Genomic DNA, 26,613 nt, shown 5'->3' with positions numbered 1-26,613 from the left:
CCACTGAACTGGTCACTGCTGGTTGTAGTATAAAATCCACTTTTCGTCGCACATCACAACCTGATAGAGAAATGGCTCGTTGTTGCGTAGACTTAAGACAACACTTTAAAATGACAATTTTTTGAATTTCAGTCTGCTCGTGTGGCACCCACTTAGCTTTTTCACCTTTCCGGTTTGTTTTGAATGCCAAACGACCATAAAATGGTCAACACTGAGTTCTTCAGAAACTTCTCCTGTAGTTGTAAGAGGTTCAGTTTCAATGATTGCTCCGCATTGGTCCTTGTCACCTTCCAATTGCTGGCGACTGTGCTCCTGGTCTTCCAGGCTCTCGTCTCCTTTGCGAAACTTCTTGAACCACCACTGCACTGTACGTTTGTTAGCAGTTCCTAGGCCAGATGCACTGTTGATAGTGCAAGTTGTCGTCATTGCTTTATGACCCATTTTGAACTAGAATAAGAAACTGCTTGAATTTACGTTTTGTCTAACATCATTTCCCTAGTCTAAAATAAATATGAAATAAACAGCACATAATAGTCATTAGTAAAAAAGCATAAAGCAAGAAACGCACATTAAAATGATGTATAACATAACCATATTTATTTATTACAATATCAAATGGCAAATTCCTGCAGTGCAAAACCGCAATTACTTTTGGACCAACCCGATAATTTCTGTTGACCTATTTCCTAGTCATGTATATAAATTGACATCTTTTGTGGTCTGAGTGTGAGCATGCCCTTCAAAGGTCTGAACATGTGTGTTTACAGTGTATCAGGCACTGTGCTTGTCTTGGTAGACTGATTAGTGAAAGAAGATCCTTTCAGACAACTTTTAAGCACGAAAAAGAAAACAAGACATCTATGAGAGAGTGACTGGCAGGGAGTGGGTACACCTCCGGTTGGGCGGTCTTAAGAGAGGGATGTTTGAACTCAGGCCAGAATAACAATAGAAGTGTGTACATTCAGAGATGGGGGTGGGGTGGCTGGGACAAAGGCATGAAGGCAGCAGGAACTCGGTGAACATGGAAGGATGTGACTGGAGCTTGGGGGTGGGGGTGGATATGAAGATGGAAAGATACGACCAAGCTTCCGTGGTGGCTCAGATAGAGAGCGTCTGTCTGAACCTCAGGAGACCCGGGTTGCATCCCTGGGTCGGGAAGATCCCCTGGAGAAGGCAATGGCAACCCACTCCAGGACTCTTGCCTGGAAAATCCCGTGGACGGAGGAACCTGGTGAGCTACAGACCATGATATCGCAAAGAGTCGGACACAACTAAGCGACTTCACTCACTTGGGGTTGGGGTGGGCACAGCAGATGAGGTAGGGGTCCCTGGTGGGTAGAGCCTGGGGCAGCGGGCTGTGGTTCAGAGGTGGGGCTTATTCTGATGGCACTGACGGTTTTAAGCAGGGCAGTAACATTTAATTTTCAGAAGCTCTTGTAGACTGCTTTGTAGAGAACAATTTCAGTTTTTGGCCATTCTAAAGATGCTCTGAACTGTGCTTACTGCACATACGTCCAGAGAGGCCTGCCAGCTTGGGGCTTTTCTCATCATCTGCCACAGCCCTGACCTGGAAGTGTTGTTAGTTGGAGTGTGTGGGGACTGCCTTTGGTGTAAAAGTCTGAGCCACACCTCTCTGCAGTCTGGAGGGAGATGGGCACCACCCAAACCCCAGAAGTGTGAAACTAGTCTTACCAAACTTCTCTCCTTGGCCCTCCCTGCACATCCTTTGAGGTGGAGGTTCCCTGAGATACAGCAGGCCCGTAAGAAGGGTGTTTAATAATGCTCTAAGAATGGGAGAAGGCAGTGGCAAGCCACTCCAGTACTCTTGCCTAGAAAATCCCATGGATGGAGGAGCCTGGTAGGCTGCAGTCCGTGGGGTCGCTAAGGGTCGGACACGACTGAGCGACTTCACTTTCACTTTTCACTTTCACACATAGGAGAAGGAAATGGCAACCCACTCCAGTGTTCTTGCCTGGAGAATCCCAGGGACGGGGGAGCCTGGTGGGCTCCTGTCTGTGGGGTCACACAGAGTCGGACACGACTGAAGTGACTTAGCAGCAGCAGCAAGAATGGGAGAGAAGGAAGGATTTGGGGTGAAATTAGGGAGGGACCACTTCCTATTTCCTGCCAGTAAAATCAGTCTGCCCTCCATATTCGCAGGTTCCACATCCAGGGGTTCAGCCAACCTCGGATGGAAAATATTAGGTTGGGGGACGAATTCCAGAAGGTTCCACAAAGTAGAACTTGAATTTGTTACACACTGACAACTATTTACTTTGGTATTTAATTTGTATTATTGGGTATTATAAGTAATCTAGAGATGTGTGTTAGTTTTAGGTATACAGCAAAGTGATTCAGTTACGTATATACTTTATCATATTCTTTTCCCTTATAGTCTGTTAACAGGATATTGGATATAATTCCCTGTGCTGTACAGTGGGACCTTCTTGTTTATAGTTTATATCTGCTAGTCCCAAACTCCTAATAGGTCCCCCCCTGCCTTCCGCCTTTGGTAACCGTAAATCTATTTTCTGTGTCGCTGAGTCTGTTTCTGTGTTTTCTGTGTCGCTGAGTCTGTTTCTCTTTTGTTAGCTCATTGATACTGTACCATTTTACTTGAGGGACTTGTGTATCTTTGAGTTTGGGTGTCTGAGGGGAGTCCTGGGCCCAGCCCCCTGGGACTCAGCAGGGCGGCTGTCATGTGGCCTCGCCCCCTTTCTTCACAGGGTCCCTGTCCTCACACCCCCAGTAGAAGCTGACTGACAGCAGAGGAGAGAGAACTCAAGGCTGGCTCTTGACTTGTTAACATACAGGCGCGGTTATTACTGGAGATTTTGTGAAGTCAGAACGTTTCTTCATTTTCCTCTGTGTGCCAGGCATTACGAGGCCTTCAGTGTTGAATGATTGAGAGAATTTCTACCTTCAAAAAGTTTTTAAAATAGACTTTTATCACATATTTTCAGATACTGTGTGTGTGTATTAGTCACTCAGTCATGTCCAATTCTGTGTGATCCCATGGACTGTAACCCACCAGGCTACTCTGTCCATGGGATTCTCCAGGCAAGAAGACTGGAGCGCGTTGCCATTCCCTTCTCCAGGAGATCTTCCCAACCTAGGGATCGAACGCGGGTCTCCTGCATTGCAGGCAGATTGTTTACCAGGGAAGCCCATTTTCAGATTATCCTCTTTAAAAACTATACTTGCAAACACTTAAAACATCCATAAATTAAAGAGCTCAAAGAAACTAATTGTGCTGTATTAATTTTATGTTCAAAATTAATAACCAGATTTCAGGGACACCAGAGGAAATTAGCTTAGACCCTATTTAAAGGTTTGTTTACTTTTAACAAACTGTGTGATATGCTTATTGGTTAGTAGTTTGTTAATATCACAGACATGTTTAATTCATATTAGCTTCATTGCTTAAATTCCTATTGTATATATGGAATATATTTCCTTTTAGACTATTTTTGGTAAAATAGTAAAATTAAAGTTGTTTTTTTTTTACCTTAATATGCCAATACATACTGAGCTGTTGCTCTCTTTTATAGGGAAATCTTCGTTGACGATTCAGTTTGTTGAAGGCCAATTTGTTGATTCCTACGATCCAACCATAGAAAATAGTAAGTATTGTTTTCAGGGATTTATAAGCTGAGAAGCCTGCTTTTTGCTTATCAGCAGCCACTGTGTATTCCTGGAGGCTTTGATTGCTAAGGGTATTCAGTTAAACCTGTAGATCTCTAACCCGCGGCCCAGAAAAATTTCCACAGCTTTACCCATTTCACACGGAATGAATTTTACTTCACACTGAATGAATGATGTCCAGATCCCATTATCTCTAAGTTGTTACTCATTTCCATAGGATCCAGGTGCACATTGGAACCTCCTATTAGAGATGCTGCTGTAAGAAAAGAGAGTATCCAATCTTTTCTTTCCTCTTCTCAATGGTAGCCCTTTGTAGCGATTCCAAGCTTGAAAGGATGAAAACACTCCAGATCCTTTGTACCTTACTCTTATAGACGTGCTAGTCCCCACAGCCCCTTCCAGATCTGAAGACTTGAGTGGAGTCTGTAGAGAGTGACCTGTTTCAGGATTGGAGCGAGCCATTGCAGCGTTTTCTGAAAAGTTGCATCCAGTGCTCATTGGCATTTCAGGCCATGTGCAGAAAAAAGCCCCCAAGACCAGAACCAGCCTCAGCCTTTACTTTGTCCAGTATCAGTCTATGGTTTCAGAATCTTTCTAAGGGAGTCTAGGCCCATGACACAAGCCTAGATTGCAGGAAACAGGGAAGAGAACCTGGAACACTTCCATCCTGGGAAGCTGGTGTTTTGAACGCTGGTCTTATTTCAGGCTGTCTTAGAACCCTATGTAGACACTAGAACCAAGTCTTAAGGTTCTTGACACCAGGACTTACCTAGAATCTCCCCAGGAGCTTACAGATTTAAAGCTGAGATTGTCAAAGTCTGATTGGCATGTTAGACTGAAGCTGACTTAACAGCCAAGTTCATGACTTTTAACAGCTGGATTTGAAGACTTCTCCCAAAAAAGAGGCTTATGACGGGTTTGACAGACGATGGCCTGCATGTCACAAAGGCCTCACTGCCTTTTTGTATGACTCATGAGCAAAGAATGATTTTTACATTTTTTAATATTTGAAAAAGTCAAAAGAAGAATAATGACGGTAAAAGAATAATGACAGTGACATGTGAGTATTGCGTGAAATTCAGATTTCAGGATCGATAAAGTTTTATCAGAACATGGCCCTACCAAGATGGTATGCTCCACTGTCTCTGGCCATCTTAGCTCTACAATCGCAGAGCTGTTGAGTGGCTGCCTCAGAGACCATCTGGCCTGAAGAGCCTGAAATAGTTACTGTCTGGCCCCTTTCAGACAGAGTTTGCCAGCCTCTGGCTTAAAATGCTCAACTGTCCTTCGCGTCCCAGCATGCTGGTGGCGGGGAAGGAAGCCTGCAGGTTGCTGAGCTAACTCTGGGCAGATCCGAGTTTGAGGTAACCCCTGCCAGTCTCTGGAAGAAGGTGTCCTGACCACATCCTGTGTTGATGTGCTTAGCTGGCACTGACTGGTGTGCCAGTAGTGATGAGCAGGTTCATCTGAGTGCTCCATGCGCAAGCTTGGTTGCCTCAGTGTTGGAATAACCCATGACCTTTCTCTTAATATTTGCTATATGTATCAATTTCGAAGTTTGTGTCCTTAAAGAGATAAGGCTCATTTGGGAATTTTATCCCTAGAAGACAGTTTTCATGGCAAGCTATGCCCTAAAAGTGGTTCTTCTAATTGTGTAGCTTTGTGCCATTTAAAATTGAGTTGGAAGGAAAGTCATGTTGTATATAAATACATTTTCTTTGTATGTAAGTAATGGACCTGATGCCAGTGGGACTTTCTTACCTTGATGCTATCTCAAAACCAGAATATAATCCTACCTTGAAGGCTATCAGCATCATCTTTAATCACGTTTTTAATATTTTCCTAACACTTAATGTTCAGTAATAAATATTGAGTTCTCAGTATTTATTAATTTTTTTGGCAAGAGCAGAAATGATTGTCAGAGTATGAGTCCCTTTAAAGTTCATGAGGTGGGACCTCCTTGGTGGTCCAGTGGTTAAGAGTTCTCCTGCCAGCACAGGGGACACAGGTTCGATCCCTGGTCCGGGAAGATTTCACATGCTGCAGAGCGACTGCTGAGCCCTTGCTCTAGAGCCCACGCTCCGCAACAAAGGAAGCCCAAGCACCACAACCAGAGAGGAACTCCTGCTCACCACAGCTAGAGAAAGCCCAGGCAGCAGTGAAGACCCAGGGCAGCCAAAAATAAATGATTAAAAAAATGTTTTAAGTTTATGAGGCATATACAGACATCACGTTCCGTATATGAGGCTTCTGACCAACTAACACAGCTCCACCCTTTCCCCCACAATGTAGCGGAAGAAAGTTGTTCAGAGAAAACAAGAAACAAGCAAGGAAATGGTTGTCATAAACTTGTTGGTAGCATCATAAATGAATTTGTAGTTTTATGGTTTTAAAAACAGTACTCTAAATCTGGGAACCGCTACACCTAACTTTATAATCTAGTCCAAGTTGTTGCTAGCAAACATTCAGTAGTAACACATCTCTGAAGTATCACTGCAAAAGCAAAAATTCTGGGACTCGGTCATCTTTTAACAGGGGTTTAAGAGAATAGCATCAGTAAAACCATGGTCATAGTTTCTAGTTTGAGAAATTTTCTAGACCAAACACTGCTCTGCCAGTGTGCTTTCTTGTATGCTGTAGTGTTACTCCCACAACTCGATTCAAACTCAATTGATGCGATAAATGTGACTGTGGTGGCGGTTCAGTTGCTCAGCTGTGTCCGACTCTTTGGGACCCTGTGGACTGCAGCACCGGAGAAGGCAATGGCAAGCCACTCCAGTACTCTTGCCTAGAAAATCCCATGGATGGAGCAGCCTGGTGGGCTGCAGTCCATGGGGTCGCTAAGGGTCGGACACAACTGAGCGACTTCACTTTCACTTTTCACTTTCACACATTGGAGAAGGAAATGGCAACCCACTCCAGTGTTCTTGCTTGGAGAATCCCAGGGACGGGGGAGCCTGGTGGGCTTCCATCTATGAGGTCACACATCTATGGGGTCACACAGAGACAGCACACCAGACATTTGTGTCTTTCACTGTCTCCTGGAGTTTGCTCACACTCATGTGCGTTGAGTCGGTGATGCCATTCGCCCATCTCCTCCTCTGTTGTCGCCTTCTCCTGTCTTCAATCTTTCTCAGCATCCGGGTCTTTCCCAAGAAGTCAGTTCCTTGCATCAGGTGACCAAAGTATTGGAGTTTCAGCATCAGTCCTTCCAGGGAATATTCAGGATTGATTTATTTTAGAATTGACTGGTTGGATCTCCTTGCAGTCCACAGGACTCTCAAGAGTCTTCTCCAACACCACAGTTCAAAAGCATCAATTCTTTGGCACTGAGCTTTCTTTATAGTCCAACTCTCACATCCATGCATGACTACTGGAAAAACCATAGCTTTGACTAGACAGACCTTTATCGGCAAAGTAATGTCTCTGCTTTTTAATAAGCTGTCTATTTCATGGCTGCTGTCACACCTCAATTCAAACTAAGTTGATATGATGAAATCTCACAGTGGTAGTTTATAATTTAACGGAAAAATGGCAGCGGTTCACAGTTCTGCCATCTGGAAGTAGCACTGTTGGTGAATTAGTACAGCTCCTCACCAGAAGTTGGGAAATTCTCCTTAGGCGTTGTACCGCATCACCACGCGTTGCATGGTGGGTAACTTGTCCAACAGACTATGAATTAGGAGTTCTCAGCACACATTAGTAACACAGATCTTACTTTGTGAGTACCTCATTTTAGAAACCTTTATTAATATGCTGCTTATTTGCTTATTAGGTTTAACTTTAGCTCATAAGCATCTGTTCGTCTTGCTTGCGGCAGTTTCAGGGTTTGAGGTTGGAAATTGGAGGAGTTTCTCTAGTGATTGGAAAAGGGAGGGAGAGAGGAGAGCCCAAGGACAGGCTCGCAGGAGCCGGCTGCCTTTCCCTTCTACACCAGGAGGTCATGTCGAGTGTCCTTCTGGGCTGTGGAACCCACAGGCGTGCCTCTCATTGCACTTGCCTTTTTTCTGTAGTAACAAGAAGAGGCAGTGTTCCCGCGGCATATGGAAGGTCTTCAGTTTGATTTCACTGCTGTGTGTAGGAGGGTTTACATCCCCTTCCTAGGCAATGAAACACTAAAACGCTTATTAATATCTTGTTTCTTTTCTGTCTCTCCCCTCACTGGCCGGTACTTCCCCTGCTCCTTGGTTGAATCTCTTATGGCTTTCTGACCTGGCCTCGCAGTGCCCCCGGCGCTTAGACCCTTGCTCTCTGGTGACCCTGTCTCTCCCCTCAGCTCAGCTGTTTTCTTTAGCTGCCCCCGTTGCCCCTTGGATATTTCCTGGGCTTTCACGCTGAACATAACTAAAGCCAGCCACACCGCCCCCCCGCCGCAGCTCCTCCAGGCCTGCCCTCTGCTGATGGCTGGTGACTCGGGCCTCAGGAGCTCAGGAGTCGTCCTGATCTGCATTCTCTCACAGCTGCTTCCAGTCCGTGAGAGAACCCTCTGGCTCTCCTTGTGCATGGTGTCCAGGATCCACCGTTTCTCAGCCCTGCAGTCCAGGCCCCTGTCCTTAGACCGTGGTAGTCTAGATGGCGTCTCTTGGTGTCCCTCATCCATTTCTGTCCGTCTTGTTACTCGTGGCATAGCCAGAGTGAGCTTTTTTTCAATACAGACCGCGCCAGGCTCCTCACCATGTCCCAGCGTGTTCATTATGGTGCCCTCTCCCCACCCCCCACCCTCACTGTTCTCGCAGTCTCATGGCTTAGTCTTTCTCACTTTTCCTTGACTTTCTTACTTTTTCACCTGCAGTTTCAGCTCTGCCTGGATGCTTCTCATAGAGAAGCTAATCGACTGTGTGTGTCTGTCGCTCCATCTGCTTATCCTCCCTTTCCTAGGGTGTCAGCTCATCGAGGTCAGAGACTGCAGTATCTTGAACACTTGGAACAGTGCTGGCAGTGATCACCAGTCCCCAGGAAAGAGTTCCTGAACAATGAATGTTCTGTCTCGGTGATCTTTTCCAGGTTTCTTGCTCACCAGCGTCCCCGACAGAGCTTCCATCAAGTCTCGGATGCGCTTCTGGTCTCACCTGACTGAGTGTGATGGGGAGGGCGCAGGTCTTCACACAGGCACACCATGACTGCCCCTGGCTGACAGGCATCAGAAGCACAGTCGGTCTGCTGTGCACCCCACATTTAAGCTTCCAGTGTGGGGGAAGAGTACAGTAGCGTTTTTTTCTTGGAAGTTATGAAAGCAGTTTATCTTGGGTGCTCCCTATCTTGATATGTTCTGATGGAGTTTTTATCTGGTGTGACGATTTCACTGAAGTGATGGTTTGCAGAAAGAGCACCGGAATGATGAAGTGTGGCATTCGGCTTGAGTGGTCTGCTCTGCGATCCTCGCTTCCCTGATTCTAGCCCCGCCCTGGTCGCATCGGAAGAACTTGGTGCCAGGATGAGTCTCTTCGATTATGACTTCTCTTGGGGGCCAGCCTTTCTCTCCCGGGTGAATTCATCATTGAGAGATCTCTCCTCCTCATCACGGCTTTCTCTCAGGATTTTCATCAGTCACTTTTTGCTTTCTCTTTCATCTGTGGAACAGAGTGGCAGAAGTGGGTCCCCTCTCAGTGGTGCAAGGGGTCTATTCTGTTGGCCGGCTCCAGTCAGGTGGGGGGCCAGCTAGGAGATTGAAGACTCAGGCTGAGTCAAGATGCTGGGCCTGGGGTGTGCAGAGGAAATCTGTCCCATTTATTTACCAGGGGTTCGGATGGTTATTTACCAGGGGTTCATATCCTGTTACTATTAATAGTTCTTTCCTCTTTCATCTCTGTTTGCTGTCTTTCTCCTTAGAATTATGAACTTTCCCTAAGTGACTTGAGTGTGATTCCCACCCACCCCCTAATAGGGAAAAGCAGTTGTGACTAACTGCTTCCAGCCTTAAGCCAAGTCGGAGTGGTGACTTCACAAAGAACATCTATTCTGTGCCGTTCTATTTCTTGATAAAATTGTTAATTTTTTAGCACTGGAAGTTCTTAGCACTTCAGTTAATATTAGCTCTTTGTGTTCTGACACCAGACTTGCTATAAATTAATGAAAAGTTGTGTGCTTTGGGTTCATTCTAGACCTCAGGCTTTATATGTTGCGCTTTTTCACAAGAGGACTGTCCACAGAGCACTCATACTGCTTTTTATAAGATACGAAGTGTTATCTGCTTTCAGTTTCTCTGAAAATAGTTCAAGGTTTCCCTGACATTGGTTTTAGTCAGTCGTCACTGCTTAGTTAAATAATGGAAGAAGGGAAGAGTCTATTAACTCAGACATTCTTTTTTGTTTTCTGGGATCATTTTATGAGATTATTAAGGACTCTGCTTAATTGGTTGTCATTGTTCAAGCTTTCAGTGATCAAAAGTCCTTTTTTTTCTAGCTAACAAATATTTTAATTCCTTTTTCACTGTAGCTTTCACAAAATTGATCACAGTAAATGGACAGGAGTATCATCTTCAACTTGTAGACACAGCTGGGCAGGTAAGTCTGTCAGAATCCCATACAGCATGTCCGACATCCTGGCCCTGCTACTGATTCATGCACAAGGACGATGCCAAGAGAGCCCCTGTGATTTTGTGTGTTTGGACATCGGTAGGCGACTGCTTTGTCTTTTCAAAGAGACGTATGGAAGTTTTTTCAAATAATTCGCTTGTTTTTCTACTTTAGAATTTGTTTTAAATATATTCATGATGACATTGTAAAGGTTTATATTTATTACAGGTTAGTTTTCTATTTTCTAAACATTGATTCCGTATCAGAGAATCACATCAGTGCTTTTCCTCTTCGTCCCTTTGAAATACATTTCCTTCTACATTAAGGACAAAAGTAGATCTTTTCCAGGGGAAAAGGCATAGGATAGCTATAGGGCAAAAATGAGCTGGTTGCATGGATTTATTATATGATTACAAGATTAAAGAGTGTCAGTTTTATTTGCTAGACAGTAATTGCCAAAGGTAAGTAACCCCTCCCCACAAAAGATAGAATGTGACAGTGAAGGTGGCGAGTGGGTCGCTGGCACCAGTGGTAAAGAATCCACCTGCCAGTGCAGGAGACATAGGAGATGGGAGTTGGATCCCTGGGTCAGGAAGATGCCCTGGAGGAGAGTATGGCAGCCCACTCCAGTATTCTTGCCTGGAGAATCCCATGGGCAGAGGGTTCTGGCTACAGTCCACGGGGTCACCACGAGTTGGGCATAACTGAAGTGACGTAGTGTGCACACAGAGGATAAACGAGATGAGGGGAGCTCCAGAGGAGCAGAGGGAGCCCTTTGATGGTTCATCTTCCCCATTACACGTCAGCCAGTCCCACTTTGATTGATTAAAAGCCGCTTTCTTCAGCTGAATTTATGACTGTTGACTGAAGGCTGGGACCTGTAAAGACGCTGGGATGCCACCTTGTGTCTTAGAGTCAACAGAGGATCAGACTAGCAGGCAGGTGAGAGTCAAGTAGGACTGGTCTGCCATGTTAGACGGAGGCTTTATTTCTGGACCTGGGAAGACGGATAGACTTAGAAGGATGTAGTCTGCCTTCTAGGTTTGGTGTGAATTCCCTCTGCTTTATATTTTGAAGTGAACAAAGAAGGAAAGTGTAAACCGTGCCCCACTCCACCCCCACCCCCACAGTGAAGCAAGACAATAGCTGTATTGAGTCATTTGGGCAATGCAGGGAATCCTGGAGTTTTCTTTCTGGAAGCTTCAGATACAGCAAATGTGTGTGTCCCAGAGCTGTAACACCTAGCTCGTTCATTCAGCGTCCGTGTGGATTTGCTGGGCTTCCGTCTTCAGACCTCATGGGGTTTTCTTAGAGCAGAGCCATTCTAGGCTTTCAGTCAGTGGGGTCCCTGTGCATTGCAGAGTGGGAGCCGACTGGAACAATAGAAACAATGAAATCTTCACCAGTGACCAACCTCATAAACAACTAACTGATCCATAGATGACTGACCTCACAGATGAGTGATCACATGGCCTAAAAACCAGTGTAGAAGAGCCCCTGGGGTAGGACCTTATTCTGAATGTGTTCTGTGAGGTTTTGTTTTGCTCTAAAGCATAAACGTACACTTTGCCATTAACTGTTTTAATGATGGAGTGATACAAAGAATGTCCCCAAAAGGACCAGAGCTCTCAGGGAATGTGTCTGGTATGAGTGTGATAGGAGCGTGGGCTACGTCCTGAGCCCTGCTGTCTCGCTCCTTTGGGTTTTGTTACCACGGGCTCAGAATATTTTGAAAATTTCTGCCCAGAATATACCCAGATTAGGTGCTTTGAATAATTTGTTCTCGTTGCAGCTAATAGTTCCTAAAGGCTGTATTCACACTTGGGAGACCATTAAAGGCTGTGTTGTGTTTATATACCATTCAGGATGGTACAGCCGGGGCAGTATTTCTTGTACCGTAGTCCCACCCTCGTTCTGTAGAAACTGGATGACGTGGCACTTACATTTACTGCTCCAAGAGCTGTTTTTAAATTGGATTCCTATGGGCTAGGTCTGTGTTTAAGACCGTTGTAGCAAGGAAGAATGATTAAAGGGCACTATCCTTAGAAGCAGTCTGTAATAAATTTGTTCACTCATGCATCTGAGGAGTAAAATTACATGTAATCAATTACTGTATAGCAATATTTGATAACAAGTACTGTTTATTTAGTATTTATTTTATGCAGCTGATTTAATTGCCCAGCTAGGGATGGCGATGAGCATAGTAAATACAAGTTGGTTATTTTTAGTTTGCATGAAATATTTTGTTTTGGTCTAATTTAAGTAAACTCATGACAAGTGAGTCAGAGTCAATTTTAATGTCAAATTCCCACCCCTCCCCTTTTTGTTGTCTTTTAGGGTCATCTAAAAATAATAATACATGTGCATGTCAATAGAAATAAAACAACGCAAAAAGATAAATAGTCAAACTCAAATCATTCTACAGTAGCTGTCTTAGCTTCCCTCTGCCAACAGTAACCCATTGTAAGTTTTTAGGAAATGCTTCCAGGCTCTTTTATACATGAACATGCAAATATATTTCATTTTAAGTTTTTTTATTTTATTTTCTACACAAAAAGGAATGTGTTTCTGTATCTCCATCTTGGAGATTGTTTTTTATAAGTACAGACGGCCTGCCCTGGCCGGCTCCACCAGGACTGCGTAATAGCCCATTGTTTGGATATATCATTTGTTGTTTAGTCAGTAAGTCGTGTTTGACTCTCTGCGACTCCATGGAGTGTAGCCCGCCAAGCTCCTCTGTCCGAGGGATTTCCCAGGCAAAGAATACTGGAGTGGGTTGTCATTTCCTTCTCCAGGGGATCTTCCTTACCCAGGGACTGAATCCACATCTCCTGCATTGGCAGGCAGGTTTTTTACCACTGAGCTGCCACAGAAGCCCAGGATACATCATGATTTAACTATTGATCACCAATTAGGTTGTTTCCGGTCAGGCCACCAGCAGCAGTGCTGCAGTCAACATGTTGTGTTGCTTTAGAAAGATGGTTATATCTGGCACATATATAAGAAGATTTCCTGGGTGGGGGGCCTACTCGACCCATAGGGTCACCTGCCTGGCAGCAGTCAATAGGACTGCCTATTTCCCTGTAGCCTCACCAACGCGATGTGTGGCCAACTTTATTTGCCAGTCTGCTGGATGAAAAAGAGTATCCCAGTGTCATTTTAGTCATCTTTCTTATTAAGGAATTTGATCTTATTTTCCTGTGTTTGAGGACATTTTTATTGCCGTTCTGTGAATTATCCTATTCACATACCTCACCCTTGTCTTTTGGGGGGTGATCTTTGCTTGCTGATCTTAAAGATCCCTTAATATGTGAAGAAAATTAGGATTTAGTATATGAGCTGAGCGTCAAGGTTTTGTTTTCAGTCTTCCTTTTGCTTGAAAGACTTTTAGCCATGAAGAACTTCTTCATTTTCATAGAGTTAATTAATCCCTTTTTAACCAAGACTGTTGTTAGTTTTTTTTTTTATTCTCCCATCCACTGTGTACACAGTGTCAGTTTTCATCTTCAGATCTTTAATTCCTCTGGAATACATTTTTGCTAAGGTGTGAGTTAGAGATCCAACTTAGTCGTTTACCCCCAGGTGGCTCTGCGTTTGTTTGCTGTACATTTAGCTGTGGGTTACCTTTCATCCATACTGATTTGAAATGCCAGTGTTATATGCCTGCTTCCTGGATCTGGGTCTTTGCAGCCTTCCCAGTCTGCTGCATTCGTGAGGTAGTCCTGCTCTGTTTTAATCTCTAGCTTTATGGTTTCTACCCACCTGCTGTGCAGTTGCTGTTCTTTCTCAGGAAGTACACTTTTCATCAGGAGTATGTTACATTCGTGCATAATTTAGGATTAATTAATAGATATCCTTAGGAGTCTGCATATTCTTGCTGAAGTCTGTGGCACACTCTTTGGCTGATTAAGCCTTTTTATCTTTTAGGACTATTTTAAGATTTTCTTCAGCTGGACTACATATTACACTTCTATTTTCTTAGGTTTTATTCCTAGGAATTTTGTCTTCTTTGATCACCATTAAAGCTGAGGGTCTTTTTCCTCCCTTTTACTTTTCTTACTAGTTTTTTCACACTGTGCCTCTGGAATATGATGATTATTTTCTTTTTTCCCTCATCTTTGCTTCAGGGAAAAGATAATTTTTAACTTTGAGTCTACTGTTGCTGAACTCTCGACTAAAAGCATTTGAAATTTTGTTTTAATCTGAGTAGAAAGATCTGTCATTCCATTAATAATTTGATTTTCAACATCAACACTAAAGAGTGAATTAAATTTAATCATAATTGTACTAATAATTAATGGTTTTACTTTGCATGTGTGGTAAGCTCTGTGATGTTGAAATGCTATTTTCTGATTAATATCAGAGCATTGATAGTTCTCTTTTTTTTTGAGACACATTAGCATGGGGCAATGATTCAGGGTCATTGTCATAATCACACTGGAATTGCACAGTTACCAGAGACAGTTACTTGATGTGAGGATGGCTTGGTGTGATTTTCCTATAGTAGAGCTTGGGATGGGATAGTATAGTAGCAGCTGTATTTCAGCTGAAGCAGTAAATGTTTGTACCAGACAGTGGCACTCTTGAATCCTGCATTGATGTTAGACACTTTTGTGTGCTTTAAATAATTCTGTACGCAAAGCACCAGGGTTTGTCGTAAAGCTTTATAAAACTGGTCCTAAGAGGCAGTGGCATAAGGCTTGCCTTTAATTCCTAAAGTTGCTCAGGAAATAGCTCATTCGAGCCTAACAGGTCTGAGTGTGCTGACTTGAGTCTGGTGTTTTGTTTCTTCAGTCATCCTCTTTTTTTCAAGTGCTGGTAGCAGCCCACTAATGACCCAGGGACTGGGCCCAGGCCACTGTGACTCACGTGAGGGAAATAGGTGAAAATACACATTTACAGGATAAACTAGAGCACTCGTGAATTTTCTGCGAGGCCTAAGGGACTCTGGGCTTTATGTCCGTAAGAAATGTGGTGGTGCTTTTCCTTGACACAGGATCATGGAACCAGTCTTTTCATTCCTTCTGTCTCTCTCACAAACTGCAAGACATTAGCTGTCCCTGGAAAGTCTTAGACTAGCCTGAGCCATTTGTCAGTATTGGCTTAAAGCATATTATTGTCCCCAAACCAGCCTTAAATCTTGGGTGTATAAAAAGTTATGTCTCTAAAATAATAATCTACTTTCTGTTTGCTTTGATTTCTTTGACCATGTGATAGTTCAGATTGCTTGTTACCCTATATAAAGACTTTGTTGTTCTTTAGTTGCTTAGTCGTGTCAGACTCTCTTGTAAGATTCCATGGACAGTAGCCCGTTAGGCTCCTCTGTCCATGGGATTTCCCAGGCAAGAATACTGAAGTGAGTAGCCATTTCTTCCTCCAGGGGATCTTCTCAACCCAGGAATCAAACCCAGGTCTCCTGCATTGCAGGCAGATTCTTTACCACTGAGCCACCAGAGAAGTCCCATGTGAAGACTTTTTTCAAATGTAATTATTTTTTCTTCCACAGGATGAATATTCCATCTTTCCTCAGACATACTCCATAGATATTAACGGTTATATTCTTGTGTACTCTGTTACATCAATCAAAAGGTAAGGCCTGCTGCTTCTTGCTGCAGTTTATTTGCCATGCTTCAGTGACATTAATCCTTCTGAGGGGTTACGCTGGAACTGGCAGTAGTAACAGTCAGACTTTAATGGCTTTTAGTGGTTGTCTGGGGGAGCAAACAAGTTGTTAAGGGAAAAAATTATCCCATTAGATATTCTCTTGCACCAGTGGAATAAAAAACTATGTCTTACCTCAGACTGCCCAGAATAGTGAATGAACATGATCTGAGCTTTCCTGCTAATTAAAATGGGAAATACGTAATTGATTTATTTTTCTGTGTTTTTACCTTATTAGTGTGGAGCATGGGCTGATTGCTAAGGAACGTTCTACAAATGTTTTATTCAGAGATTAAATCAGCCCAGTTGTAAACGTTCCAATTTAAGTATCTCGCCTATTCCACCTTGAATATTCTCAGTAAGGGCTACTGAGTGTTGAATACATACACGTGTGAAAAAGAGGGCTAGGAAAAAATAAAGGAATTCCTTGTGTTCAGTTTACTTTATATTAAAATGGTGAGTCTGTGACATTTTCTATTGTTACCAATGTAAATATCAATAACAACCATTTTAGAATGTCACCACTAAAATGGGTGTCTGATTTCATGCTTTCTGTTTTATAGTTTTGAAGTGATCAAAGTTATCCATGGCAAATTGTTGGATATGGTGGGAAAAGTACAGTAAGTAGCAATAGTTTATCTCTTTTTAGATACACTAGTATCATCTGAACCATCAAATCAGGCACTGACTAGTGTACTTTGGCTTTTTTTTCCCTTGTGTTAACAGAATACCTATTATGTTGGTTGGGAATAAGAAAGACCTACATATGGAAAGGTATGTAGCTTCTAAATACTGCTATATAAAGTGATGTAGTCACTGAGGTTCTGTTTTTAATTGTTCTTAAAGCCAGAATATTTTTAGCTGGAGCATTTCTGTTTTCAGAAGTGTGGTGATGACTGCATAACAGAAACAAAACTGCAGTAAAAAATCTCACCCATCGTGGGAAATGTTTCCTTTTCAAAAGAGGGCACACACTGTAGAAAATTATCTTCAGATGCTTTTGCCATTTTGCACAAAGCAGACTAAAAAGACAGTGGTAGTGCTGGTTTAGTCAACACAGTTTGCTGAGCACCGGACTGAGGACCCTGTTCCTGGGGAGCTCAGCGTCTAGAGAAAGACCTAGATGGGAAGACCCAGCCCGTGGGCATCAGGAGGGCACTGTGGGCCCTTTCAGAATTGCCCGTCTCTCAGGGCTTCGGAGTTGATTGTTGCAGAGGCGGGCATCCTGGAGTCCTGTTCTCCGAACCATAGGGGATTTGCAGGAGCTGGGCGGCCCCATCAGGCAGTGTCTGCTCTGCCCCGGCTCAGGGTGGCCGAGAGACTGCGTGCACGCTGGATGAGACTGAGCTGACTGCCTCGTGAGTCAGTTACACATGCCTTACGTGGTAAAGAGCAAAGTACTTCAGTCAGAATTTTCTGTTTCTGTTAGGGTGATCAGTTATGAAGAAGGGAAAGCGTTAGCAGAGTCTTGGAACGCAGCGTTTTTGGAATCGTCTGCTAAAGAAAATCAGGTACGTGGTTTTTAAAACTCACCTTGCCCTGAATCCCCTCAGTCGTGGGCCTGTGTGTTGCTGAGTCAGCGTCTCCCCGCCATCATCACTCCTGTTCAGTCTTCCTTCTCCTACCATCTCGAGTACCCAGCTCTGGGTTGCTTTAGGAAGATAAAAGGCTGTTGATACTTTAATTCAGTCAGTGTTCTAAGTATGATGGGACCTAGAATAATTGTATGATAAATAGAAATTAATTAATGTAAAGGCAGTACTTCCTTTGCGAACACATAGTCTTATTTTTGTTCCATGCTGAAGGCTGGTACAGAAGTAAGTCCAGGCGTAGAAGAGAAACAAGAACGATTTGAAATCACTTTGGCAATCATTTTGTTCTTGTACCTCCCCTCTTTTTATGTTGGGTAAAACTGAGATGTATGTGTTTTTTTAAAACATAGAAACCAGTAAGAACCACTCCACAAGCATGTTTCACCAGTATCAGCCCAGCAGGTAGATGCTCCTTTCCAGGCCTGTGTGAGAAGGGATGTAAGTTCTCTGTCAGCAGGCTTCCCGTGTCCCCTTTTTCCTCTTCCTTCCTTTAGACCCAGAGCGGCCCAGCTTGCCTCCCGCCTCCACATTCTCACCAGTGTTTCTGTTCGCTGCAGATCAGATGATGTCACTCACTGTCTGTGGGTTGCCCGTCGTCTGTCGAACAAGCCCCAAAGCGCTCAGCATGGTGTTGAGTGCAGGGTGTGAATCACACTTCTGCAGTTTCTTCTTCCACCACATCCTGTGCTCGGCAGGCCCACCAAGCCCCTCCCACTCCCCTCAACACCATGGCGCTTGCAGATGCCTCCCCTGTGCGCTCATGTTTCTCTAATGTAATTAGCTGCATACTTAAAGTCTTTTCAACACGTTTTCTTGTCTGATCCTCAGGTAAAATGAATTGGCTTGCATTTTTGCCTGTTCCGGGGTCGGGGGAGGGGCTTGTGGTCGAGGACAGTGGGCTGTCCTTCCCCAGCTCCGCCCCCTCTCCCCAACCAGAACCCTGCCCTTGGAGATGCTACTCAAATCCCACCTCCTTGGCCCTCAGGCCTCCTCCAGCCACAATTAGTTTCTCCTCTCTTGGCCCCTTTGTTTCATGCCTAGATTCAAGGACAGTATCACTGAGCTTCGGTGTTCTCCAGTGTCCAGCCAGTGGTTTTGTACATGCAGTGGTTTTGTTTCTAGTGGGTGCCTGGTCAACCCAGGGATCCCCTGACAGGCAGATATGTTTGTCCCTGTGTCACCAGGTGAGGGAACTTAAATCTATGTGGTTGCCTCCTGGGTTGTAGATAGCAAGACATTTATCTGCAGTCATTTAGTTTCTGAGTGCAGACCCTGGTGGCTGGAGAATCTGCCTGCAATCCAGGAGACCCAGGGTCAATCCCTGGGTTAGAAAAATCCCCTGAAGAAGGGAATGGCAACCTACTCCAGTATTCTTGCCTAGAGAATTCGATGGACAGAGGAGCCTGGCGGACTACAGTCTGCAGAGTCGGACACGACTGAGCAACTAACACACACACATACAGACAGTGAGAATTCAGATAATAAGAGCTGAGAGATACCTATGTTGTCTCTAATTGAATTAAACCAGCCATTGGGTGTTTTATGGACCCTTCAGATCATCTAGTTGATCTGTCTCATTTTAGAAGTGAGGCATTTAAGATCCAGGAGATGAATAACCTTTTAATCTGAATCTGTACTTCAGATGGTGTAGAAACTTGGACTGAATTTTAAACCTAACCCAAATCTAGTCCTCTCTACCGTGCTTTCTGATAGATGAGAAGAGGGGGCCTGCGCCTGACCCACAGTGTAGCAGGCGATAGTGTTCTTGAGGGAGAGATGGAGACCGTTCTGTGTGTAAACGTCTCTGTGAGCCTGTTCTAAAATGGTCTACAGTGGCTAGTGTGAAAGACATTTCCAGTCAGTTGGAGAGATTTGGGTATGTTTTGGAAATGACTGTCTTAGGTGTGGTGGTGGTGTTGGGATTAGGAAGAAACTACATCCTTATTCTCAGAAAAGGCAAACCAGAGTGTTTGGGGGCCAAGTTCCATAACGCCTGCAACTTGGGTTCAGATGGAATCGACGGGTGGATGGATCGAGGGAGAGCAAGCGAACGCAGCGAGGATGTTAACGCTTGCTGAGCTCAGGAGCGGGGCCCCGTGGCTGCTACACAGGTGACCCCATGTTTCTTTGTGCCTGAAAATTTACAGTATAGATTTGAAGGTGGTCAGAAGGTATAAACTACAGGTTATAAAATAAATCTTGGGGATGTGATATATATATAGCATGGTGACTATGCAGTATATTTGAAAACTGCTAAGAAAAGAGTGGATCCTAAAAGTTCTCACCACAAGAATAAACAAATTGTGACTGAACCAGATTTAGTGCAGTGATCCTTTCACAGTATGTGCTTACATCTAGTCATGATGTTGTACACCTGGAATATTTATTTTGTGACAGCTGTATCTCAATTTAAACAGGTTTTGGGGTGAGGAGTACAGTTGAATTGGCCCTGCGCTTTATTTGGTCTGTTTACTGACTTCCCTCTGTTTTGCTTCTCTTTGGTGAAAATCTGAGGATCCAGGAGCAGTTACTCTTTTTGACTTGACAATTGCACGGGCGTCAGCAGCTGTTCCACTCTTCCTGCGGGTTTCTGTAGCCCCTGTGCTGTGTGTATGTTTGTGTGTTACTGCTCTGGACGTGTCTGGCGGTTCCTTTATTACTCTTTCCAGCAGCCTCGAAGGTGTAGGCACTTCATGGACCCTGCCTCCATGTAATCAAGAGGAATTGCCTAGTAAACCTCACGCTAATTTATCTTCTGAGAGTGACCTGGGGTTGTGGTCACTGAGAGTGGCCTGGTTGGCTTAGGGTTTGTTGCTGAACTACGTTTCGGTCTGAGGATGCAGGCCTCTCCTATCTAGTTTATGTTATACTTTAGTATAGCTTAAGATTCTTAATACAATTCTGGATAGATTTACTCTTTGACCTTTCAGTTTCATTTAGAAGACAGTAGACTGCTTTTTCAGTATCCGGAGGAAAGCTGGAATTGTGCTCAGGGCTTAAAGTTAATATGAAAAAATTCCAACTGCTGTGATTCTTTAAAAGTTTTGATACATTTAGCAAATGTATGTGGTATCAGCCAAAACTCTCAGAGAAGATAAAGGTGCAGTATGGTGGCCTCAAACATCCCAGACAAGCTCGAGGGTCAGATGACCCAGCTCACCGTTCCCTTGGTTGCTTGAGCATCTTCATCAGACCAACAAACGCCTTATCAGACGTGAAATACTCCATTAAGGCAGAAGGATCCTCACTCTGCAGTTTGGCACATACAGTGATGCTGTGTGTGTCCTTGGGAAGCCGCAGTCCACACACTTGTGTGGACCCTTCTCAGCCCTCGGTCACGGCTCCTGGGACCTTGTCTCAGCTTGTTGTCGCATCTGTGCCCCACCAGGTAGGAGTAACCAAGTCCCTCTGACCTGCGTGCATGAGAGGTGTAGGTGATTCTGGCCCACACGGGTGCTCCGTACTGGGATGCTTACTACTCTTGGTCTGTGTGTAGGAAGAGAGACTCTAGTCATAGAGACACCTCATCAGTAGTCACACAATTAGAGACCAGGCTGTGTAAACTGCTCGAATATTTTATTGATAAATGTTCAAGTATAGCGTGGTACTAACCAAAAATCCAGTATTTTAAAATAAACTGTCCTCAGTAGAATCGAGTCAGATTTGTTGATAACAAAATGCACAGTGGTTTCAAAAAAAGTTTTCAAGTCAGTGCGAATACTGCACTTTGACTATTACTGAAGTATGAGATGTGTTTGCAGTTTTGGCTTATTTTCTGTGGAGGCCTTCACACACTGTATTCCAGCAGTCTGATGAAAGAGAATGCACTTTGGCAGAGTCAGACCACACAGGTAATCAAGAGAGTGCTAAGATTTATCTAGAAAGCCAGATTCCAGGCACACTCTTTGTAAGAGTTTGGCATGCATCTTTCCACACATTTTTCTGTGCATTTTTCTTCAGTTCAGTCACTCAGTCGTGTCCGACTCTCCGCGACCCCATGAATCACAGCATGCCAGGCCTTCCTGTCCGTCACCAACTCCCGGAGTTCACTCAAACTCAGGGTGAAATAAATACCAACGTGCCTGCTTAGTCATGGCAAAGGAGGGGAATGGATAATGCGGAAAGAGGAGTACTTGCTGAAGCCAGTGGCCTCGGTTAGACAAGAGCGTTGGGCCGGGGGCTGTCTGGGGCTCGCCTCGGGCTGCCTCCATCGTTCCATCCTAGGAAAGCACGAGCCAGAGTGGATGAACTCAGACTCAAGGGCATGGTCACTGGTGGACAAAGTATGCAGAGTTCACTTATGGGTGCTGCTTCTGTGTAGAACGCAGTCGTCAGCCGAGGGTGACAATAGGGCAGAGGTTCAGAGACCCCAGTGGAAGGAGGAGGCGTGACCCCTTCCTCCCGCGGAGTGACTGGACCAGGGAAGTGTGAGTGGGCGCTGGGACTCGGGGCCCTGGGGGAGTGTCCCCCAGCTGCGTCCGCTGTGTGGGTGCAGGCAGACGGATGGCAGGGCGGGGAGCAGAAGGGCGGAGGCTGCCTGGGCCTGTGCTGGCCCAGGAGAGAGGGCAGGGCAGTGTGGCTGGCTCAAGGAAGGAGGCTGAGGGGTGCTGGCAGAGGACGCTGAGCGGAGCTGAAAAGCACGATGGGGGCTGGTGCCTGGTGATGGCAGGATGTAGATGCTGCCCCCCAAAGCTTTTGAAAATGGGCGTTTTGGGATTATCACAGTCACTGCCCCGAAAGGACAGGGACTGACGGCTGCCCTGAGGGACAGGGGCTCCTCCTTGTGAAGGGCCGGGCCCTGGAGTCACCGTCAGGAGAGATGGGGGGCCTGGAGGCAGCAGGCTCGGGGAGGGGACAGCCTCAGAGTCAGAGCTGAGGGGTTTAAGGAGGTGGGAGGGGAAAGGGTGTGAAGGGCAGGGTGTGGTGTGAGGCAGGAGGAGCCCCTGCCCTGCTCCAGTCCAGACCCCTGGATGAGAGGGGGCGGAGACTGGGCCCTAAGGTCAGAGGGGAGCGGGCCGGAGCCCGGGGATGACGGCTCCTCTGGCTTCCTGTGGTGACGGATGAAAACCGGGTCTCTGGGGGACGTGGAAGCCCTGGTTCCTGCAGCTCTGGGGCACCTCCAGCCGGTAGCCTCCACCCCTGACCTCCAAGTGCAGGACTGGGCAGTGGGCCCCCTCCTGTCCAGCCAGCAGAAACCACATTCATTGTGGTGTGTTTCAGTCACTGAGTCCTGTCTGACTCTTTGCAACCCCATGTTGGTCACGGCTCCACTTTAAAACTAACGCCAGTTGGTTTTCTCTGTGTTTTCAGACTGCTGTTGATGTTTTTAGAAGGATAATTTTGGAGGCAGAAAAAATCGATGGGGCCGCTTCACAAGGAAAGTCTTCCTGCTCAGTGATGTGATTCTCCTGCAGAACTGGGGACACTGGGGCCCAGTCCCCCCTGCGGAAGCCACCTGCCCGTCGTCCTTTACGATGAAGCGCTTCGTTTCTCGCCTGTTCACCTGAAAGGGTTCGTTTGGGTCAGAGGTTCTCCCCCACCCCTCCTTTCAGATTATGTTCAACTCTGACTCTGTCCAAATGAGTTCACTTCCATTTTCAAATTTTGAGCAATCATATTTTCAATTTATATATTGTATTTCTTAATAATATTATGACCAAGAATTTTATCGCATTAATTTTTCAGTGTAGTTTGTTGTTTAAAATAATGTAATCATCCAAATGATACATATTGTTACACTACTATTAACTAGGCTTCGATATATCAGTGTTTATTTCATTGTGTTAAATGTATACTTGTAAATAAAATAGCTGCAAACCTTAATCTTTGTGCTCCTCAGTGTGGCTTGTAAAGAAGAAAGCTGTCCTCCTGAGGGCACCTCTCCCAGCCTCCTGGGAGTCTCTGGGTTGGATTGCAAGGAACCCGCTGGGGGCTGTGGCCACAGAGGCGAGGGGTCCACCTGGTGGCCATGGGCAGTGGGGTAGAGTGCCTGAATTTGGGGGGGTCTCTAATTGCTTGAAGTTGAGTGGCTATGAGGGGGGAGATCTGTGAGAGGAGTGTTCCCCAATAATGACTGTGCCCACCTTAGCCCCCAAAGGCCCCCTCTTGGGTGGAGTGTTTCTCGCAGGTGGGACTACAGGCTTCCTGAGGGCCTTCTGGGCTCCCTCTGGCTTGTTTCTTAGGCACTTGAAGGAGATGTAGGGAAACACTTACTGCCCCTCCTTGTACTTAGCTTGATGTCCATAGCAGATAGGATCTTACTTAGGAAATATCCTGACCTGTCCCCATCCCAAACCTCCAGGAGTTTGAAGGACAGGATAGATTGCTGGTCAGTCTTCTGTGTTCACGTACCGCCTGCTCTGAAAGGAGCAGCTTGGAAGGACAACCAGAGACTGAAATTGCCTGGTGTCTGTCACCTCAGCTCTGGCTTAGTTGACTGATAACGTTAAATGCTGCCCTCTCCCAGGTAAAATTTCACAGGGCCATTTCTAACATTTAAATGTTACTGATTCTGTTGATCAAATATAATTTCACTTTGTAACTGACTTTTTAATGATAAAGTTATGTTTTTAGAATATGTCATTATTTTGGATCTTTGAAGTTTTTTTTTTGTGCCTCATCATTCAAGGATGAAATTTGAGCCTTAGAAAAACTTCACCAAATATTTTTTATTTAAATAAAGATAAGTTTTAGCAATGTAGTATCATTAACAGTGTTTATTCTTAGGTGTAATATTATATGTCAGTACTCTGACTGAATGTGGAAAAAAAAGAAAAGTGAAAATGTTAGTCGCTCGGTCATGTCCAACTCTTCAAAACCCTGTGGATGGTAGCCTAACCCGCCAGGCTCCTCTGTCCTTGGGATTCTCCAGACAAGAATACTGGAGTGGGTGGCCATTTCCTGCTCCAGGGGATCTTCCCGACCCAGGGATAGAACCCATGTCTCCTGCATTGGCAGGCAGATTCTTTACCACTGCGTCTCCAGGGAAGCCCAGCATATTCATCCTGGCAACTAAAGTGTGACTCTCAGATCATCTCTAGGCCTGGCTTTCCTGTTTGGAGGTGACATGGCCCTCCACATGGTGCAGCTCAACTGTGCATTCAGATGTGTTCTGAGCGCCTACTGTGTGCTAGCCACCGTTCCAAGTGTTAGGAACACAACAGAACTCTGCACCCTGGAGAGCTTGCGTCTGACCTCAGCCCTTGAATACCAGGGTCGTGCGGTCCTGCTTCCCAGTGCAGTGAGCGGCAGGACTCGGGGACGAGCGCGTGGCCGGGAGACAGGGATGGGAGGAGGCCAGCGGCACCTGTTCCGGTTTGCTTCACATTCACCCTGTGAGGGCTTCCCCAGTGGCTCTGCAGGTAAAGAGTCTGCAGTGCCGGAGACCTGGGTTCAATCCACGTGTGGAGAAGATCCCCTGGAGACGGGAATGGCTACCCACTCCAGGATTCTTGCCTGGAGAATCCCATGGACAGAGGAGCCTGGCGGGCTACGGTCCACAGGGTCACAGAGAATCGGACACGACTGGGTGACTCATTTTCGCCCTGTTAAGCAGGGCCAGGCTTTGTACAGACAAGGAAACTGCCTTAGCAGTGTTAGCAGCAGGCAGTAATCACATTCACTCTGGGCCCTTAGAGCTGCCAGGCTCGACTTCAGCGTTGTTATTTAATATTTTATGTCATCACTCCTAAGACCTGTGCCTTACATTTTAAAATTCTTCTTAGTGGAACATGCATGCTATCCTAGATTTACTGCAGTATTGTAAGTGCAAATAACAAAATGAGGTGTATGTCCAAAACTATCTTGCCGTTCATAGTAAATACAAACTATGAAATCACATGACAAATTCAAGTTAATGTGATGGAATTTGACCAAAGTTAAATTGTCCGTTCACTGCCCACCAGGTCATTAGTGATGCTGCTCTTGCCACAGTTGCTCATCACCTCCTTGTCACCAGATCCAACGGGTTATTCCCTAGTTTCTCTCCTGCCCCTCCAGCAGCGCTGCACACGGTTGGCGACGTCTCTGCGAGTCTCACTTCCGCCCTCTGGTCTCCCAGCTCACCCTCGCCTGAGTCTCCTTGGCTGTCTCCTCCATTGACCTCCCTGTGGGCCCTTTTTCCTTCTTGATTTCATCGCCACACACAGCTCTGGGTGCTGTTTCCTTCAGTTCAGTCGCTCGGTCGTGTCTGACTCTTTGCAGCTTTGCAGCTCACCTACTCCCGCAGTTTACTCAAACAGGTCCACATCCCCTTCTCCCGCCTTCAGTCTTTCCCAGCATCAGGGAAATCAATCAGGGTCTTTTCAAATGAGTCATGTCTTTGCATCAGGTGGCCAGAGTATTGGAGTTTCAGCTTCAACATCAGTCCTTCAAATGAATATTCAGGACTGATCTCCTCTAGGATGGACTGGTTGGATCTCCTTGCAGTCCAAGGGACTCTCAAGAGTCTTCTCCAGCACCACAGTTTTAAAGCATCAATTCTTCGGCGCTCAGCTTTCTTTATAGTCCAACTCTCACATCCATACCAGAAAAACCACACCTTTGACTAGATGGACCTTTGTTGGCAAAGTAATGTCTCTGCATTTAGTATGCTGTCTAGGTTGGTCATCACTTTTCTTGCAAGGAACAAGTGTCTTTTAATTTCATGGCTGCAGTCACCATCTGCAGTGATTTTGGATCCCCCCAAAATTAAGTCTGTCAATGTTTCCTGAAGACAAGAATTCATTTTTCCCACCCTCGCCTCTGTGGGCTCCAGGCCTGTCTTTTAGATGTCTCATAGGCATGATCTCAAATTTATCATGCCCCAAATTGAATTCTTTGATTTTCCCAATAAACATGGTCTTCCACTGGACCCTGTTTCAGGAAAAGGCACCACTCGGTGGTGAAGCTAGGCTTTGGGAGCCATCCTCAGCCAACCCGGCAACAAACCCTAAAGGCATTGCCTTCTGAAATCTTACCTTTTCCCCACTGTTTCCGTGTTAACTGCATGCTGCCCTCCTCTAACGGCACACCCTCCAAAGTGTTTACACTGCAGCCCAAATCAATGTGTTTACACATTGTTTATGTTACTCCCTTGCTTAAAAGCTTTTAATAATAAATGTGCCTGTCCAGGGCCTCGGGCATCTCATTTTCCAACTTTTCTTGTGAAAAAAATTAAGAGCTTCCTTGTTTTCATTTGTTGTGACTCGGTAAAGAATCTG

At 45.3% G+C, this 26,613-nt stretch overlaps 1 protein-coding gene across 1 annotated transcript in view; it reads left to right on the top strand.

Moving 5' to 3' along the window:
- RHEB (Ras homolog, mTORC1 binding) overlaps positions 1 to 23,236 on the top strand; it is a 53,027-nt gene extending 29,791 nt beyond the window's left edge. Inside the window, exons 2-8 of the mRNA XM_055421586.2 lie at positions 3,552 to 3,623; positions 10,081 to 10,148; positions 15,667 to 15,749; positions 16,385 to 16,441; positions 16,548 to 16,595; positions 17,251 to 17,332; positions 22,724 to 23,236. Of these exons, the coding sequence (XP_055277561.1) occupies positions 3,552 to 3,623; positions 10,081 to 10,148; positions 15,667 to 15,749; positions 16,385 to 16,441; positions 16,548 to 16,595; positions 17,251 to 17,332; positions 22,724 to 22,816 (503 nt within the window). The 3' untranslated portion in view covers positions 22,817 to 23,236. The remainder of the gene's footprint in view (positions 1 to 3,551; positions 3,624 to 10,080; positions 10,149 to 15,666; positions 15,750 to 16,384; positions 16,442 to 16,547; positions 16,596 to 17,250; positions 17,333 to 22,723) is intronic.
- Positions 23,237 to 26,613: the final 3,377 nt, after the last annotated feature.

Source organism: Moschus berezovskii, chromosome 3, assembly GCF_049115385.1.
Source record: "Moschus berezovskii isolate FMDL1 chromosome 3, NW_MosBer_1.0, whole genome shotgun sequence".
Taxonomy (NCBI): Eukaryota; Metazoa; Chordata; class Mammalia; order Artiodactyla; family Moschidae; genus Moschus; species Moschus berezovskii.
The sequence above is the reverse complement of the archived record's forward strand: the minus strand, read 5'-3'. Positions and strand labels throughout refer to the sequence as shown.